Genomic DNA, 18,205 nt, shown 5'->3' on the forward strand with positions numbered 1-18,205 from the left:
TACGGCAGGTTGAAGCTAAAGCGCCCATCTCTTGCCCAGATTTCTAAGAGGCATAGAACTGACGGAATGAAATTACTTCTTTGTAATTGTCATCACACATTTTCAGTAAACTCTGTAATCGCATTTGTAAACTTTATAAACAGTGTATGTCCGTTTACTGCAATAGAATATTCGCCGGAAGAATCCAGGGCCTGGAACTGAAAGGAACTGACGTCACTCTTAGTTTCCATTATTCACGGCCGTAGCGCCGAATGGTGTTGTCTTGTCTTGTATGTAGGTCGCTTTCTGAATTAACGGCATTGTTGCCAAGCAACGAAACAGCGGATGATATGGATCGTTTTATGCATTATATACCAACTATACCTCCAGGCCGGGGGCAAGGAACATAGGGAGACAGCCATTTTATATTATCGATTGCGAGGCCGGTTGTTTGCAGATCTGCAGGTTTCAGGAAATATTGCTGCTGTTGAGAGGATTGCGGAGGGCGCTTCGTGATGTGTGTAATGACGTCACTTTATCGAAGTAAAGTGTTCTCTGACAGTAGCAACGCGATGATAGCTTCCTCACACGACTGGATACTCTGTATTCAAGTGCCCCCCTTCCACCCACAAACCCCTTTTAGTTGCGTCGCACAGCCTGTGTCAGCAGAAGACAAGACGTTAAAATATTCATGGGATTGATTCAACAGTTTAGTATGCGTAGGGATTCTTAAAATGCTTCAGATAGGCAGTAATCAACTGTAAAACATGTTTCAGCGGTGACAGCTCTGAATCGAGAGTTGATAGTGCGAAATCTGTCTTGGCGTATGAATGAATCGGTGAAGCGTGTAATGGAAAAGGTCGCGAGTGTAAAGTTATCAGTGATATTACACATAGAATTAGGCCTGCAAAGTCGTGTAGAAGCTCTGAACTTAGGTGAACAATGTGACCAGTGTGTTCTTTATAGTGGGCTTTTGGGTAGTACAAATTATTTCCCTAAAAACTTCAATTCATCTGACACCCATACCTTAGCTGTGGGCAGTAAGTATTTAAGCAAGTAAAGGTGGACGTAGCATGTATCAAGCTGGAGAAAAGTCAGAGGACTAAGGGACTGAGACTTCGGCTAGATGGAATAATACTAAGATTGATCATGATTGATTGTTTGATTGAGAATGCGGACTGATGTTCATTGGTTGGTTCATATGAAATAGATAATGGGATTTCTTAACCAGCTGAGCAACGTTCAGTTTCACAATAAATTAGGTTACAAGAAAAAATTGTTTCTGAAACTGTAGTCTGTTGACAGAAGGTTAATGAGCTTTGGAATCAAAAGTTTGTATCTGCATTGAATCCAATCCAGTTATTTTGCCGTATAACAGAAGACTAACATACAATATCACGGAAGGCAAGGCGAAACCACCGTGGTACTTTCGCAAAAAAAAAACCTGAAAGGGGTCACGACGATCAAGCTGACCATAGACGACGATAAAAACAGTATAAGCCAGTTGTGGACACCTTTCTGTTATAATAGTAGTGTGTGAGCAAGGAGGTAGCCCTTCTTAGGATTTAAACCAATGACACTCTTAGTAACGTATTTATTTTGTTTTAATTAATAGTTTAGCAACCACTTAAGGACAAGGGCCGTTATAGCGTTGTGTTCTTATGGTTCGAGGGTCTGTTGATTGACTCGGGGATCCGCAAAGCACTCTGCATCTTTGGTTTTTGGAAGTGGCAGACGTTAAATGGCGCCACTCCGTATTTTGGAAAAATTTTCGAAATGCAGTCACTCAGTTTATATAACTATCTGCAGGTTGTGAAGTCAGTAGATTAGCAAAATCCTCGCCCGTGCCATTCATTACATCCCCAGGTCATATAAGTCAAGGACGTTAACACAAGTCCGAGGACAGAATCGTCCTTTTCGGCTTACCTCTCAATTATCCATTTCTTTTGCGATAACACCGCTGGCCCCCAACATTTACAATCCCCTTATTCAAGCCGGTGACCATTAACAAGCAGCTCATGGATAAATACCTAAATTTCACAACGCAAACTACAGCCTGATTAGCGTTTCCACGATTACATAAGACGACGAATAATAAGAATGTTCCTCGGTATGCAGATTCTGTAGATGAATAGAGGATGGTGATGCATAATAAAAGTGATGGAATAAGAATTTTATGTGTTATGAGTTTATTGAAAAAGCAGGACTTTCAATTTTCATTTCAAACTTTTGTGATATGGTGAACATGTGAATAAATACAATTAAAAATATCTTCTAACTCTACAGCGTGATAACTTTGCATCTGTAAAATGCTGAAGAACGCATTTCGAAGGTAGGGCCATTTCTACCCCTAATTAGAACACACCTTTACACTTTAGTGCATGTAATATCAGTAATTACATTGTTCATTAAGCCACGCATACTATACATGCTGTAACAATACACATCCTGTTTACTCCTGTTCCAAATGGTTATAAGGAAATGTCATGAGGTCTGCACACAAATGGCTGAGGTGTTCCAGCAGCAGCAGCAGCAGCACGAGAGATAAAGACGGAGCCTTACATTCGTGATGTCCGCAACCCATCGCATCATTTTATGGTTCTGCTACGCCCGTAGTTTCGATGTCCTGATCCCGCAGTAAAATCCATAACGTCGATGGTGCGGCAAGCCATGGCGTGCCAATATTGCTGTGGAGGTCACATACAGTGTCAGTCGGATGCCAGAAGCCATCTTCTTTTACTGTAATATTCGATCCAGATGACCCGCAATGCTACGCTACTGCAAGTTCAAATTCAGCTGAGCTGGACCACGATATTCTTCAGCTCTTGCGATGCATTATCGAGCCGTCTTCCACAGGATTGTGGAACGGGGAAACATCATACTTTGCTGGCTTATTTATACGTTATAGCGTACTGTTTTTAATCTTAAAACTTTGCATACCATGTAGTGTATTAGAATATAGAGTGAACAAAATCAACAACTATTAACACTATAATAGACACTATTGCCATACGCGTTTCGACCTCAAGAGGTCATCATCAGTGGCATCAGGGAAAGTAATACATACTATAGTCAAATGGTTCGAACTAGATTCAGAACTAAAAAATGAAAAAGTATTTGACAAGGTGACTTTCCACCAGATGCTGTTATTCACAGGAGTAAAACTTGCACTTAGCTATTAGCCACCGTACAACGGGTGTCTTAGCTACGCGATAGCAAGGGTTGTCATATGGCGAGAGTTTAACGTGTCAACGTTGGTCTGTATTCGATATTCGTACAATCTACTCCGTTCCTTGTGTTCTGTTTCACTTCATTGATTTTCTCTTCCGGCTTCAACTTTTCATCTGTTCCTTGCCACTTATATTTTCTTTGTTTATAATGGAAGGATCGTTTTGTATTCTCGTATCATTGAATTTCGAGTCCACATTTCTATATTCTTTTGCAACTTATGTTATTGTGTGCTTGTTAAATGAAGTGTTTAGGGCGGTTATTAACGTAACGTAACTTTTCCCCGTGTTCTTAAGATTGGAAGGCAGAGGACCAAAATGATTACATTTTGTTGGATACAGTGGCTAGTGACTTACTTGTTAAGGTGTTTAAAGTAATTTACTTCAAGCGAGGGTCGGAGAATGTACACGAACTTGGTAATGCTAAGTCCTAAGTACGCAGTGGTGTCTCACAGCGTCATAACCTCCCAGTCACTCACTCTGTACGATCATTGTCGAAACGTTCAGACTCTCATATGACTGGACATTACAGCGCTTGGCTACCACTGTTCAGAACTGTGAAATGATTTTGATACTTTCACTCTTTCTTTCTGAATTCACTTTTTTTTTTTCAAATGTTGTGCTCAAACCCCATAGCAAAGTTAGTAATCAGATACTGATTTAGTGAATTCTCGCAGTCTTGTAGAGACTGGCCTCCTGCTAGCTGTTATCTGGTCTGAGTGGTACCAAGGGACAGATGGTACTGAGTCTCCGTGCTTCGGTTGAATTTGGAAAGCCTCGAGTGATCCATCACCCCGCGGCATGGTGCTCTGGTGCTCATCAGATTACTGGTTGTTGTTGTCATTGGGGGGGGGGGGATACTTTTGGAAAGCGAAGTGTAACGAAGAATGAAAATGTCTTGAGTTGGCATTTCCAGTAATCACGCAATGAAAGGTAAGAACTGTGAACATAAAAGGGAGAGAAATACGGAAATACGATTTGGTTATAGCCTTTAAGCTTGTTCATTCCGAGATAAACTTATCTGGCAATTCTTTAGCTTCGTGTTCTACTTTTGCAAGTTTCGCTCATACTGTTTTTCAAATTAATCAAATTGGGCATTCTTTCAATTTTGGTACTTTCATGTATTTGTTCAATGTGCATAAATGAATGCATAATGCGGATGTAGTTCACTTTGTCCATCTGCATATTTGAAACTGCTCAACAGATTTTGACGGAATTTGGGACGGGATCTTACGTTACAGGTTTTTAAGGGAATTTAATTTGTCTGACACATAACCAACTTTACACTAAGCTAAAATATAACTTTATAACTTATAGTTTTTAAATGGTTTGTTATACTTAAAAATTTATAAGCCCAAACAAGTAGTATTCATTAAATTACAGATTTGGTTATGATTTACAGCTTTTATTTGAAACTTTTCTGGTAGCAAAACTGCAGCGTTCAGGAGGAAGACCTGTACTTCACCTTACGATTCGTTAGAACAAGAAGAAACCAGTACCAGAGTGTCTTTGCATAATACAATGACTGTTGTGTCTGTGTGTTGCATAGATAATCACTATTACATTAAATAGTGGGCAGTCATAAATATGTCTTTAGAATGTCGTATTCTGAGTTGTGACGCCGTGTAGACAACCCGCTGGTGGTTACCAAAGTTTCGTAGAAACCAACCGCCTCAATTTTGTATACCCAGTAAGGCTGTGTGTTATCATAACAAGAAAAACACATTTTGAATCTACACCGACGAAAAAAATTCAAATATCTCACATTTTATCCTTATATTAATTAAAAATCTCATATGCCTGACTAGCTGTTTCACTTCCGTCTGCTGAACCTCATTTGGAAATTAATTTACTGTGCTGAAATTATTGATTGTTAATTTTTCAGTGACATCGACTGTTTCAGCGTTATTTGAATGGGTATCATTCTGTAAATGAATACACTCGAATTCCAGACGTATAGGTTCTATAATATAACTTATTTCAGCTTTTATTTCGTCTGTCACATATAAATATAACGAAGAACCGTCCAATCTACCCTGTTTTTTTTTCCAGAGGCCTGGATTTATTCGATATTTAATTGTAGGTACATTTGAATATCGACAAGAACATTTTCGTTTTAGGTACTCCCGCAGGAGTTTGTGCTTGGTTTACGTATAGGTTAAGTGTCCTCTATGTGAGAACATCTTATGCATGAGAGATATGAGTGTACTCAACTTATCCAGTGTTAGTCACTGATTACACAGCAATGTCCAGCGTCTGTTGCATCCTTGTACCATTGTACCACTGCAATTAGGCACCAATGACAACTTTGAACAACACTGCAGGAGGCGCTGGAAACCCTCGTGTAGTAGGTGACTGGACATTCAATAAGTTACATCATAACGGAACAGGATAATGTAGTATGGAAGTGAATTCGGTTTAGGTGACTCGCTATCCGCTTGTTTGCTTATCCGCTCTTTCATTTTAGTTTCTTGAGGCGTAAAGCTTATTACCAGCGTCTAAACTTTCTCTGGGCTTCTCCGATAATGTAATGCAGATGACAAAACTTAGCATCAAAGAATTATGGCGCAAGCTTAACATCAAAATAGCGATTGTTATATGTTTTCCATTTTACGCGTTTTCAATATACGCTGGGAAAACCCGAGAGCTTTTTTCTTTTATTTTTTCTGAATAAAGTTTGTTCTCGAAAGATCAGAAAATTAATATACACACGGTTTCAGTTCGTCTTATTCGTTTTATGTTAACAAATATATTTCTAATCGTGTTTATAATATCTCAGATGAGAATCCCACATTATTATTTAATCCACGCACTTTAACCGTGTACCATACATACCATTTTGATAAATATTAAATAGTGTAACGGTACTACTGTATTTCAGAGTATTTAGACCCAGTGGATTGTCGTTCTTTCCGCACGAAAAGTGTTTGACTGAACCCCAAAGCATTCCATTTCAAAACATTAAAAAATTCGGTTACAGAAAAAGTGGTATCATCACTTTGTAATTTAACAACTTCGACGGTAAACGAAACGCGTCAAGGGAATTCTATACTTATCCTGTCTGCTTTGCCTGCAGATGCCTCATCTCGCCGTTGACAGTCCAAAACAAACGTCTGTTACATGCTGAAAGGATCGTCAGCATGTGGAAGAACTGACCGTGTGAAGAACGTGTGTGCGATGCAAATTAATCTCTTCCAGTTTTCGAACCCAACTATTACCATTAATATCAAAACAGGAAATCAGATGTAATAAATCTGTGAATATAATAATTATCACTTGGACAACGCAACAGCACCAACTCCCGTGACGTTTTGCATTGCGTAAGGTGCCATATATATCATACAATGCACAGTGTCCAACTAATCAACATTGCCACAAACTTTTGGAAGTTATTATTAAGTTACAGGGTACGGAACTGTCAAAAATAACCATTTTATTGATACAATTTCCCAGGTGGTTCACAATAACCTGAAGAATATCACGTTACTGTTTTCTCAAAGTCTTTATACACTAAAATTAAGACCTTAGATAAAGTAAATTTATTGCAAATTACCAGAAACTTTTAATGATTTACATTTCCACTGCTGTAAAAAACGATTTGAAACTTTTAAACATGGAATGTTGGTGTGTTTATTTTATCATTGGACAATCCATTCTGTTGACATTACAAGATATTGAGGTGAACTGAATCACGTGATAGTGGTGCGTCACGCGATACGTCACGCCCCGATGTGACATGGCCACCGCGCGTGTTGACTATCACTGACCATATTTTACGTTGCAAATAGGGCGGGGTGGTGATAGCACTCGCTCCGAATTAGCATATCGTGCTCTTTCAATAACATGGCCTCCAGTGTATTTAAAAAACTAAGGGGAATTCATAACACTGGTTTATTAATACTGTGTAACATCCGTAGCTGTCCCCACGCAATCATATTTGTAATTTTGAATGCATAATCATGAAGCATAATTTTTTAGGCTGGCGGCAGAGTAGTCTAGAGAATCGTATTTTCTTTGCAGGTTTTATTTTTATAATTCGAACGTCTTTTGTGAATTCCCCCAAACCGTATTTGGTAATGTTTAACAGGCTGTTGTCTTTGGATTTAAAGTCAAATTGCAAACTGAGACGAAGTCTTCGGAAACTGAGATTTGTCTATTGTCGAATGTCATCCGACTTTGCTCGCGTCTGAGGTCTGATCGTAATTTTACGCGAAGAATTTTAGATGCAGTTTCTATATTCGAAATATAAAAAAACAAATTCTTATGTTGTGTAGAGCAGTGCTATTCAACCTGGGGTACGCGAAGACATCTTAGGGGGTACATGAAATTTAAAAAAAAAAAAAAATTATGATTAACACTGAATAATCAGTAATGAAATTTATTTAATTTATTTTAGATGTAGATTATATACTATGTATAACTTGAATTATACACCAACAACTTTGGGGGTACAAAGTTGAAGAGAAATTATATCTGGGGGTACGCGAACAAAAAAGGTTGAATACCACTGGTGTAGAGTAGGTAAGTAAGTAAGTAAGTAAGAAGTGTAAGTTACATTAATTTGAGTCCGCTTTACGGTCCAACTTATTTCTATGCCTAAATACATTCTTGAGTTGTGTAGATCTGCGTATTTTATGAATCCCCATAAATTTTATTGAAGGTACCTATTTTTCAGGCGGCACCCCACTTTGCCCTCCGTTTTCTGATTGGTTTACATGGCGTCGTTTGTTGCGAAGATGTTAGAACTGTCTTAGCTATAACCATTTCTTTACAATTGCTAGAAAGTACATTTCTTGTTTGAAGGACTAGCAGAATTGGCAAACTTTATAGTAGACTTTGCTGAATGGTTCAATGCCGCATTTCTTCCCCACTTGAATGTCATTTCTTTGTCCAAAATACGGGTAATTAAAATAAAAATTTTGTCTGCAGCCATTTTAGAGCAGCATTAATAGAATATATATCGGCTGTCGCCTGATCCTATGTTGGAGATGGACTTCCTAAAACACGCCAGTTCTGGGAAAGGAAAGAAATTACAAGCCCCATGTTCATGTCTTCGAGATCAAATTCTGTTGTATGGTTTGCGTGCAAACTTAAGTCTCATACCTTTTGTTTATGAGAATTAAGTCCGTTTTCTTTTAACAATTTCTATCCATTTTCTTTTCCGTTCTTTTCGTATCACATTAGTCATTTATGTTATTTTGGTGGCTATTTGTTGCCTGCAACATTCACGACAAAGTTAGTGCGAGACTTGTTTCTTTGGCTGTTTACTCTGTGATTGCTTCTTGATTAGCATTTCGTGTTGGAAGTCGCCTTTGTGCAGTCCCTCCTGAGTATGGTTACTTTTATTGCAGTCAGCTTTGCGGGTCTGGCTTTATCTTTTGTGTCATTTTATAAATCCACTCAACATGCTCTTACGATTAAATGCTACTGAGTCGAGGAGCGTGTAGTCCTTAATGTAATATGCTTCTTGTTCCTCATGAACGGAAACACTTAAACCTTGTCACAAGTAAAGGAGAAGGATGTTTAGTGATCTCTATGCATGTGGAACACGTAATTTGATTTTTTGTAGTCTCAATTACATATGTATTCAACGTCATGTTTCTTATCTTTTTAGTGGAACAGTCTGGACCTCCGTCACGAGGTCTTCTAATATTTTTGTTTCGCCAACATTTTTACCTTGCAATTTAGAATTGTTAAATGAAAGACACTCGTCCCGTAATAACAATTACAAGTATAGGAGCAGTGTTCGTGTGCACAACGGACGTCCTGGAACATTTGCATATTATTTTGTCAGTCTCATATACATTTATATTAAACATTTTTGTTTGAACGTGCTTTTTAATATTTGTAGGTTCTGCCCTCAGTACATTTGTGGCTCCCTAACCTGTCATGTTCTGCAATAATTTTCTGTCTCCGTTTCTTGTTAGCTTTCTGTTTCCTATTCGTATTTGCCATGAAACATAACAGCACTTTGTAAGTTTTCTGAAAATGCAGCTATGTACAGACTATTTAATTTATAGCATTTAATGTAACGGTAGCTGTCTCCATTCCATAGTCCTAAAGGCGTCATTAAACACATGCCACCAAGGCTGGAGCATTACAACTGAAAATAAATGCCTTTAGGAAAACAACGCATCATGTCCTCCTTGCATTGTCAGTGTTTCTGAATATCCCTGGTACAGCTTACCCTCTACCCAAAATTATTTAATTTAGTTTGATTTTGTTGAGTATAGACCATAAGAAGGTATAGATTCTTTCATCATGTTTTTAGTCCATTGTGGAAGTAAGAAATGTGGCTGATTTCTCTTACTACAGTACAAAGTATAAGAACAGAGTCTTCTCTGCAAGCGGACCTCTGGTTGAGACACACGGAAGTAGATAAAATAAAGCAACTCGGCCATAAATTGAAGTGAGAAATGGGTCCGGAGGAATCAGTCACACCTCCACCACGTTTCATGTCCCGACCATCTCGTTCTCCTTGATTTTGCCGCCCGGATGATTTGTAGTGGAGAATATAAATAGTAAGGTCCCTGATTGTGTAATTATCTACAGTAATAGGTTACATACTTTTGTCCCTATAGAAGATGACAAAGCGGGTGACAGCCTTGAGGTCCAGTTTCAGCCGGTGGACGATTCGTTGGACCCGGCTGTTTTGACATGGTTAACGAGGCGATGCGAGCATACGCGTATACCCCCGCAAGTGAACCGAAATTAACCAGACCCTCGGAGGTCCTTCAGGCCATCAAGTGACTCAAGGTTGGCAAGGCTCCGGGCCCCAACGGTATACCGAACAGGGTTCGGAGACGTCTTCGACGGCGCGCGATAACCTTTGTCACGAAAGTGTTAAACGCGGTCGCTCGCGTGGTGTCCATACTGAAACCGGGGAAGGACCCCACGCTACCTTCTTCCTATAGACCCATCAGTCTTCAGGACACGGTCGGCAAGCTCTTCGAGAAAATCCTACTAACTAGGATCCTGCAGGATGTAAACGAACGTGGGCTGCTGCGTGGCGAGCAGTTTGGGCAAATTCACGAGGATTTGGGGATTCCACTCTTCTCCGACCACATCAGAGCACTGACCAAGAGCTTCCATTTTAAGTTAGCTGGTGTGGGGAACCCCTTCGTCCGGAAACTAGGGAGGCACTTGTGCCGAACGAGGGCCGACAAGAGGTCACCCACGGGCAACCGAGGTGGACTGATGTTGAACAGGCCAGCCGAGGCTGTCCCCAAAATACGGCCAAGTCGGCACAACGAGTGGTCTGACTACTCGGCTAACCTGACTAAGGCTTTCCGTGCTTCTCCTCAGTTGTAAGGCAAATGCTAGGGTATAATTTAAAAGGAAAAAGTTGCCTGATTTGATAACCTTTCAACCCCCGTTAGCGTAAGGAAATTTCCGTTTTAGTTATAAAGTTTACCATTTCCAATAGTGCGTTTCGTACGCAGGAATGGTGTTACCTAGCAAGGGACGATATCTTGTGTTTGCACAGGACTCCGCCCTTAGTTAGCTTTTTGGTTGGTTGTTGGTGGTTGATAACCATTCACCTCCATCCGTCCCCTCGTCAGCACGTCTGCTTGTAGTGTGCTTCTAATGTATCTGGTGCAACTTCACCGACTACACATCAGTGTTTACCTTCTTTAGATGAGAGACCAAGTTTCGCGCGCGTTTATATTTTAGGTAACATAATTGTGTAGAGCTAAGAACTTTGGTTTACGATAGGAAAATAAAGGATTCTGAACTGAGTGGTAGCAGGGTCTTCCGGAATTCAGTCTGCTCTTAATTTCTTCTTGAACATAATTTCCTTTTGTTGTTATGGATACAAGGAGTAAAATAAACATTTCCATTTGACGTGTATATGTTCCACTGTATTTACATTAACCTTTCTTTGCGCCTTGAATTTCAATACATGACATTCAGCATGTTCCAGACTGATATTTATACGCAATGTTGTTTACTTTCTGTTTCAGCGGATCGAATGGCATTCCTCAGGAGCTCACAGGGAGCTGTGCTACCTCAAGGGGAAGTCGGAGGTGAGTCTCAGACACGTTTCTTTGATTATTATTTCTGAAAATGTATTCTGCTAGGATAGACTTATAAACGTACTAACTGTAAATGCTATTATCTAAACTCTTAAATTAAGAGTTGTAACATGTGTAGTGTTTTGTTTTTGTTCTTTCGCGCAGATTTAGACTGAATGATAATCGTAAGTTTTAATAACTCCAGAGTTTTACGCGCGCCATCGGTATGTTCGTAAAATCTTTTACAAATGAATTATTTTCATAGCTAAATTATTGGCTCGATTGTAAGGCGATAATTTTAACTGCATACAATTTAACATCGCCTACATGATCGCCCGATAATGGGGTCGGTGTTTTCAGCCGACAGCCTTCCAGTGTTAGTTGTGGGCCCACATACATTTTTGGTAATATTGTGTTTTACCGTAAGATGAAAAATTGTTATCTGAATACACTTTCTCAATGTTGTCAGTATTTGGCAATACTGCTGCTGTGAGAAGTTGTTCAACTTGCTGATGTACACTTGAAGGTATGCATGAGAATCGCAGAAACAGAAATTATACCTGATATTTGAAATATTAACCAAGCAAAATTTGTGACAGGCCGATTTTGTTACATAAAGCGGAGTAATATATAAGCCTATTTGCATTAGTAGCCCGAATTTAATATAATTTTTAATAAACTGCCGTGTATTTTCAGTGCATTGCTCTCATTTATGCACATGCGACTGGCGAGTGTATAACAAAAATTGAATGAATGTATTTGTGCTTGTTTACTGTGGTTATATAAATTTTGCCATAAATAAATTACTTTTCGAGTCTGTAAAGTTGGTGAAACATGATTACATCTTATCAGTGGGCCTAACTGATTCGATTGCTTGAATACGACGAATGAAGAATAATAATAATAAATTATAGCAGTACAAAAACAAGCGTTAAACACTAAATATTATGCAGCCAAAATATTAAAAAAAAGATACAGAGAGCAAATGCAGATTATGTCAGAAATTTGACGAAGAAACAGATCTGGCTGGCAAAAGAGCAATATATACAAGACATGTCGTGTCTGTACTCAGTCAGATTTTAACTTATGCAGGAAAGCTGGAGTAAAGCTAGATAAGAAGCATTGTTATGAACACATCCCGAAGGCAGTTGAGATAAGACAAGATAGCCAAATAACTATTTTGAGGAATCAACAGGTCAGAACAGATAGAACTATTCCAAATAATAAACCTGATATAATTCCAAATAGCAATACCAACAGACAGAAATGTAATTAAGAAGGAAGCAGAGATCATCTTGAAATACAAGGACCTTCTCATAGAAATACAACGAATGTGGAAAGTAAAAACCAAAGTAATTCCAGTAATTATAGGAGCAACCGGAACTGTCTCCAAGTCACTCAAAAATTATTTGGCCAATATCCCGGGCGAACACGACATTAAGGTACTTAAGAAAACCGCCATTCTATGAATATCATACATCATTCGAAATATGCTGATGTAAAATATGTAGTATATATAGTAATGCTTCACAATAAATTTATATAATATATGTAACGCGTATTAAAAAGACAATGTATTTCAGAAATGGCTGCTGCACTATGTACCTCAGGAGCAAAGCCTGTCTCAGGTACATAGAACTAAATACCCTGTAAAATTTTGCATAATTGGAATAATATTAATAATATGGCGAAGAGGGGATGATGATGATGAACATAACGATGAAGTAGATGCTGTTGCTGAAGAGAAGGCGACACTAATGCAAACAGTAACGATTCAAGACTAGGGCTTGGTTGAATATAATAATTACTTATTCAGTACCAACATAGGGTCAACAGAATGTGACCTCCATAGCTTGAGGTCATTTTCCACATAACAGTATTATCAGCGGTAGTAGGCGTAATAACTGGTGACGTCAGAGGCCGTGCTGGACACTGTTGATTTGGAAATTGCGGCACAGCGTAGGCGGCCATCTTGTGTTTCCTTGTGAGGTGGTCGAGAAGTACAGCACACGTTGCGCCATTCAGAAATGCGTACAAAATTTTAGTAGGAAAATACTGAATCACTTGATAGACGTAGACGTGTTTGGGAATATAATATAAAATGGTTCGGGACAGCTGTAAGTCGATTGCATCATACCAGGTTAATATGGTGGCAGGTTCTTCTGAACACGGTAATGAATCTTTGGGCCTCGGGGGAGAAACTGTGCGCTTCCTTTAAGGACTGCGCCCCGTGGAGGTGCATGTTTAGTTAAAACGACCCATGAAATTAAGACGCTGAAGTTTCGGCTTTCTGCCTAATTCTGATTAATTCCCATTGCAGTTTCATGACATCAGGAAGGAGTTGCCAAAAGAAAGGAGTCAGAGGTTGTCTCGTTTGTTAGAGAGAAAATATTAAGATGTAGTGCTAGCTGAATTGGTAGGTTGGTAGCGTATTTCGCGTCGCCTTTCCAACTGCATATGCTTCTTACCGTCGAATGAGATGGTGAATTGATAACACACGGAAATTTAAGGCCGTCCATACTGCCCGCTCCCCCCCCCCCCCCTTTCACAAGAAGCATGCACCCTTGTTGAAGATGTACAGATGATGAATTTATTACGTCGATGTAGATTCAGTGTGATGATTATGTTTAATTTGTGATCGGTAACTAACACAGACATACTTGACAACGAATTATATCGCCCTACTAGTTTGGCGCGAATACAATGATTAATTAGTTCGAAGATCATTTTTAGTCCTGTACGTGAATCGGTGGACAACTGAATTCTGGAGCCAAGAGGTGCTTCATTGAAACTTTTGTGTACACTTTTTTCCGACACACCTACTAGCTCTTTCTGAAATTAAAATATTATTGGTCAAATCTGGCCAAACCGGCCAAATTAGAACACTGACCTGGGATGGTAGACTTTGGGGTTTCTGTTAAGTTCCTCTCAGCCCTTTCGGGCTTAAAATTGCGATCCCAACCTGGCACGTGCAAATCCATCTATCTCGGTGTGATCGGCAAAATGTGGTTAGATGCACCTTCTCGTTACAGTCTCTGCTGAATAAGACATACGAGTCGGTGATGGCCCCCTTCTGGGTTTTGGCGCCGCGTAGTGTTGTAGAAATTTCCTCTCCATCATCAGGACTATGAGTAAGACCCACGCGCTGATGACGAAGGCTGCAAGAGCGTCTGAAACACGGCGTTACAACCCAGAAGACAACCATATTCATACTCACCGCCGTAAAACCTCAAACCATACGACTCGTTGTTTGGCTTCTGGAGCTGTAGATGGTTTACGTCGGGCAAGTTCGGTACTTCGGTGTCGCGCGCTGACATGTTTTCACTAGTCTATTTGTCGACTGCTCCCGGGTTTCGAAACCACGAGTCTCTGTTTTGTGATGCGGTAGATCCGTTATGGCATTCGAAATCAAGTGACTAATACATGTATCTTCTCTTACAAAAGTATTTAGGTATGTCTGATTAAAAATGTGAAGTAAAAAATATTATGTTGTCATGTAATATATTATATTACGTTATAATTAAAATATTAACTCACAAATTGGCATGCCTAGTTAAAGCATCGGATAGACGAAGCGCATACACACAGCATTGCTCAGCGATTCAACATGTCGAGAGTACCAGGAAGCAGGCTTACAGTGAGAGGCGTTCTAATGATTTTAATCACTGCCGTTGTCTCAGTGCTAGACTAATTCTGATAAATGTCGCCGTCACGAGGGTGATGTGGGATGATGAACCGTTCTATTGAACGTCGCAGGAAACTCCCATATTCAGAAATTATCCGACAGGAAGTTATGCAGTTACGTTACAAAGTCCGTTCATAATTCTTATGTCTGTCAGGCGAAAGTATCATAGACGCAATGTTATAAATGGTGGATAGGTGACCAAGCCAGCCCACACAGTGTATTTAGCCAATAATTAATGTAATACATTTGGGCGTAATAAGCAATTGTTATAATACGAGCAATGAACAAAAAAGACAATCAAACACTGGAAATTTTTTCGTTGTTTCTTACTCGAATGCTGCTGTTGCCTTGTTTACTAGAAGCGGTGTTTGATGAGGAACAATTTTAATTATGGCTTCATCAGAAGGTGGAAGGAAACTTTTCCATACGTGCTAAAGAGGAATTCTGGACACTTTGAAAGGTTGTAGGGCTTGATAATAGACCCTACTGGTTGCTTTGGGATGGTCGAAAATGGTTTCCAATTCAAACGACTGTTTCGTACATATGCATTGACGTTAGTATGGCCGATTTATTAAAATTCAATTGAGTTTATTTACTTACATGCTTTACAACAGCCAGATAAGGCCATTAAGTTAATCATAAGCTTTATTCCTATTTGCGGATATCCTTAAGTTTTTCATAATATGGGGATTCCCTATTATCTTCTACGTTATATAAATTTATAAATTGGCATTTTGTGTGTCTGTAATGTAATGTAATGTAATTAATGTGTGTGTATGTATGTATGTGTGCGTGTGTGCATATGCGTATGTGTAGGCATGGATGCATGCTTACTTATAGCTGTAGAAGGGATTCACCAATTTTCCGCAAACTTTGTATGCATATTAGGAAATGTTTCTAAAAAGGTCAAAATCTCTGGATTTGAGTCCCGGTGATGGTAGTTTTTGGCGAAGGGGTTACAAGAACACTTTGAATATAAAAATTAATACAATAATTTATTTTCCGTCTATACACAAACTTAAAATAATGTAGTTTAAAATTACTTAAAATTATAACATTTCTCAGTAGATACTGTATCTTGTTACATTTTGTATTGACGACATGTTTCGATGTGTATTACATCATCATCAGGTCTATCAATTTTAAAAACTGTTGCACATCTTGCGTTGCGTATATTGATTTATTTGATTTTTAAGTCTCTTCCTTTAAATTTGAAGGTTGTGCTTGGATGTTTTATATCTGTCTACCGTCCCTTAATATCGGACACACAACACATCACTTACAACCCGGTATGTTTTACTACCTTTTACTACTATTTATTATGATTCTTTTACATTGTATTACGTTATATTACGTAATAACTCTTTAAATTAGTAAATTATTATATTTCCTATGTCAATATCCAAAATCACGATTTGAAAATTAATTTTACAGATATAAAACATCCAAGCACAACCTTCAAATTTAAAGGAAGAGACTTAAAAATCAAACAAATCAATATACGCAACGCAAGATGTGCAACAGTTTTTAAAATTGATAGACCTGGTGATGATGTAATACACATCGAAACATGTCGTCAATACAAAATGTAACAAGATACAGTATCTACTGAGAAATGTTATAATTTTAAGTAATTTTAAACTACATTATTTTAAGTTTGTGTATAGACGGAAAATAAATTATTGTATCAATAAAACACAAACATGACGCAATTAAGATATAAAAAAAAATAATGTTGTAAATCATGCTTCCGTGTGAATCTACGCGTTCCACATCTGTTATAAGTAAAATGCTGGGTTATCAGACGGGGAAGAAACATTTAATTTGATGCCGGTTATGTTCCTTATTCTGAGTCCACAATTTAACAGTTATGCCGCGAATAACCTGAAGGGGAAGCACGGATCCAACTTCCCCGCGGTAACGCTGCGGGTACTCTGCTGTTTTTAAACGTAATTTAAATGGTTTTTGAAAGGTAAATGCTATAACTTGTCCTTTTACGTGTGTAAACTTGTATTTTGTAATTTATGTTGGTTTAATGGTTTTATTCCACAAAATAATATGTCATTTGTTCCAGAAGATTCATGGCCCGTATTTTTCGAAAGTTTACTACCGTTGCTCGATCGCGAAAGCGGCGCGGTCCCCAGTCTCTAGAACGCAGGGTCCACGGGTTCGAATACCGCTGACATACCGTTATCCTTTGTTGTCTTGTGGCAATAGAGGCCGTGCCCAGAAATTCCTGTTAATTTTCTAAAGAAAGGTTTAGAACAGGGCAAGTCCAAATCCGACTACTTTCCAAGGAAAATGGTCTACAGTAATGAAAATTCGCCTATGCCATAGACTGAGGGAGCTCATAACAATGCAAGTTAGGCAAGTTATCTTTTCTTGCACCCCAATTTTCTGCCCAGTGTTTCCTTTGCTTTCCTCTTTCTACTAGCCCTACAGGATCATAATTTCAATGTTCGCCTGACGTTTGCATTCTTTCTGTACGATCTTTCCATATTTTCCTATATAACAACCATCTTCAACTACATTTTCGACATCGAACATCTCAGCCGAGTGATTTGCATTTCTGCTTCGTAGCCTGGTTGGAAATACCTGGTTCAGATTTCAACCCGGTGCCCTGACTTAGGCTTCCCCGTCTGTCCAGAAAATTAATGATCCTATCATTCGACGTAATACGCTTACAGCGTCGTTAAATAAACCACGAATAATGAAGATATGTTAACTGAATTGCAGCGTTTCACTTGTTCAAGTATTGATCTTTTGCCCTATCGATAAAAGATCTCATTTGTTTCTCTTATGTTCTTATTTTGTCTTCGTTATTCATGTCCGTGTCTCAGTATCAAATTCTACCATTAGGTTAACTAAAATTAAATAAACGTTTAATGCCAAATATCTTAATTTGTTTATTCGTGTTTTTCGCTATACATTAAAAAATATTTTCGTCAACAGGAAGTCGTTTTTCTGCATGGTTGATTTGGCTTTGACAACTCCTCTGCATACGAAACCAAAACTCCCCAGGATGTTACCGGTTCATCGATTTTGCACGCTTACCATTACAGCCTTTTCCATTCGCACAGTAGAGTTCACTGACGTCACACATGCGAACCATGTAGATAAAAAAATAAACAAACGCGCAGAGATACAAAACTGTAAATGAATGAAAATTCTTTTTATTTTCTTTGTAAATTTGATAACGTAACTTTACTGTGTATCATTGTTCTAAAATATCGAAATATATAGATTTTTTCGATTACTCAAACGACACTTTCTCAACTGTAGAAGCTGTGCAGCGTCGA

The 18,205-nt window shown here is 38.7% G+C and overlaps 1 protein-coding gene across 8 annotated transcripts in view; it reads left to right on the forward strand.

Moving 5' to 3' along the window:
- Positions 1-18,205, forward strand: part of LOC110835243 (semaphorin-1A) — a 422,598-nt gene that overhangs the window by 333,543 nt on the left and 70,850 nt on the right. For all 8 annotated transcript variants that reach the window (XR_015533825.1, XM_087343592.1, XM_087343596.1 and 5 more), the window contains one exon: positions 11,171-11,233. Coding sequence is in view for 7 of the 8 variants with exons in the window: in XM_087343592.1 (XP_087199718.1) it covers positions 11,171-11,233 (63 nt within the window). In the remaining variant the exon portion in view is untranslated. The remainder of the gene's footprint in view (positions 1-11,170; positions 11,234-18,205) is intronic.

The sequence above is a fragment of the Zootermopsis nevadensis genome, unplaced genomic scaffold (assembly GCF_977971745.1).
Source record: "Zootermopsis nevadensis isolate Lab colony 2312 unplaced genomic scaffold, Znev_1.0 Znev_ptg000006l, whole genome shotgun sequence".
Taxonomy (NCBI): domain Eukaryota; kingdom Metazoa; phylum Arthropoda; class Insecta; order Blattodea; family Termopsidae; genus Zootermopsis; species Zootermopsis nevadensis.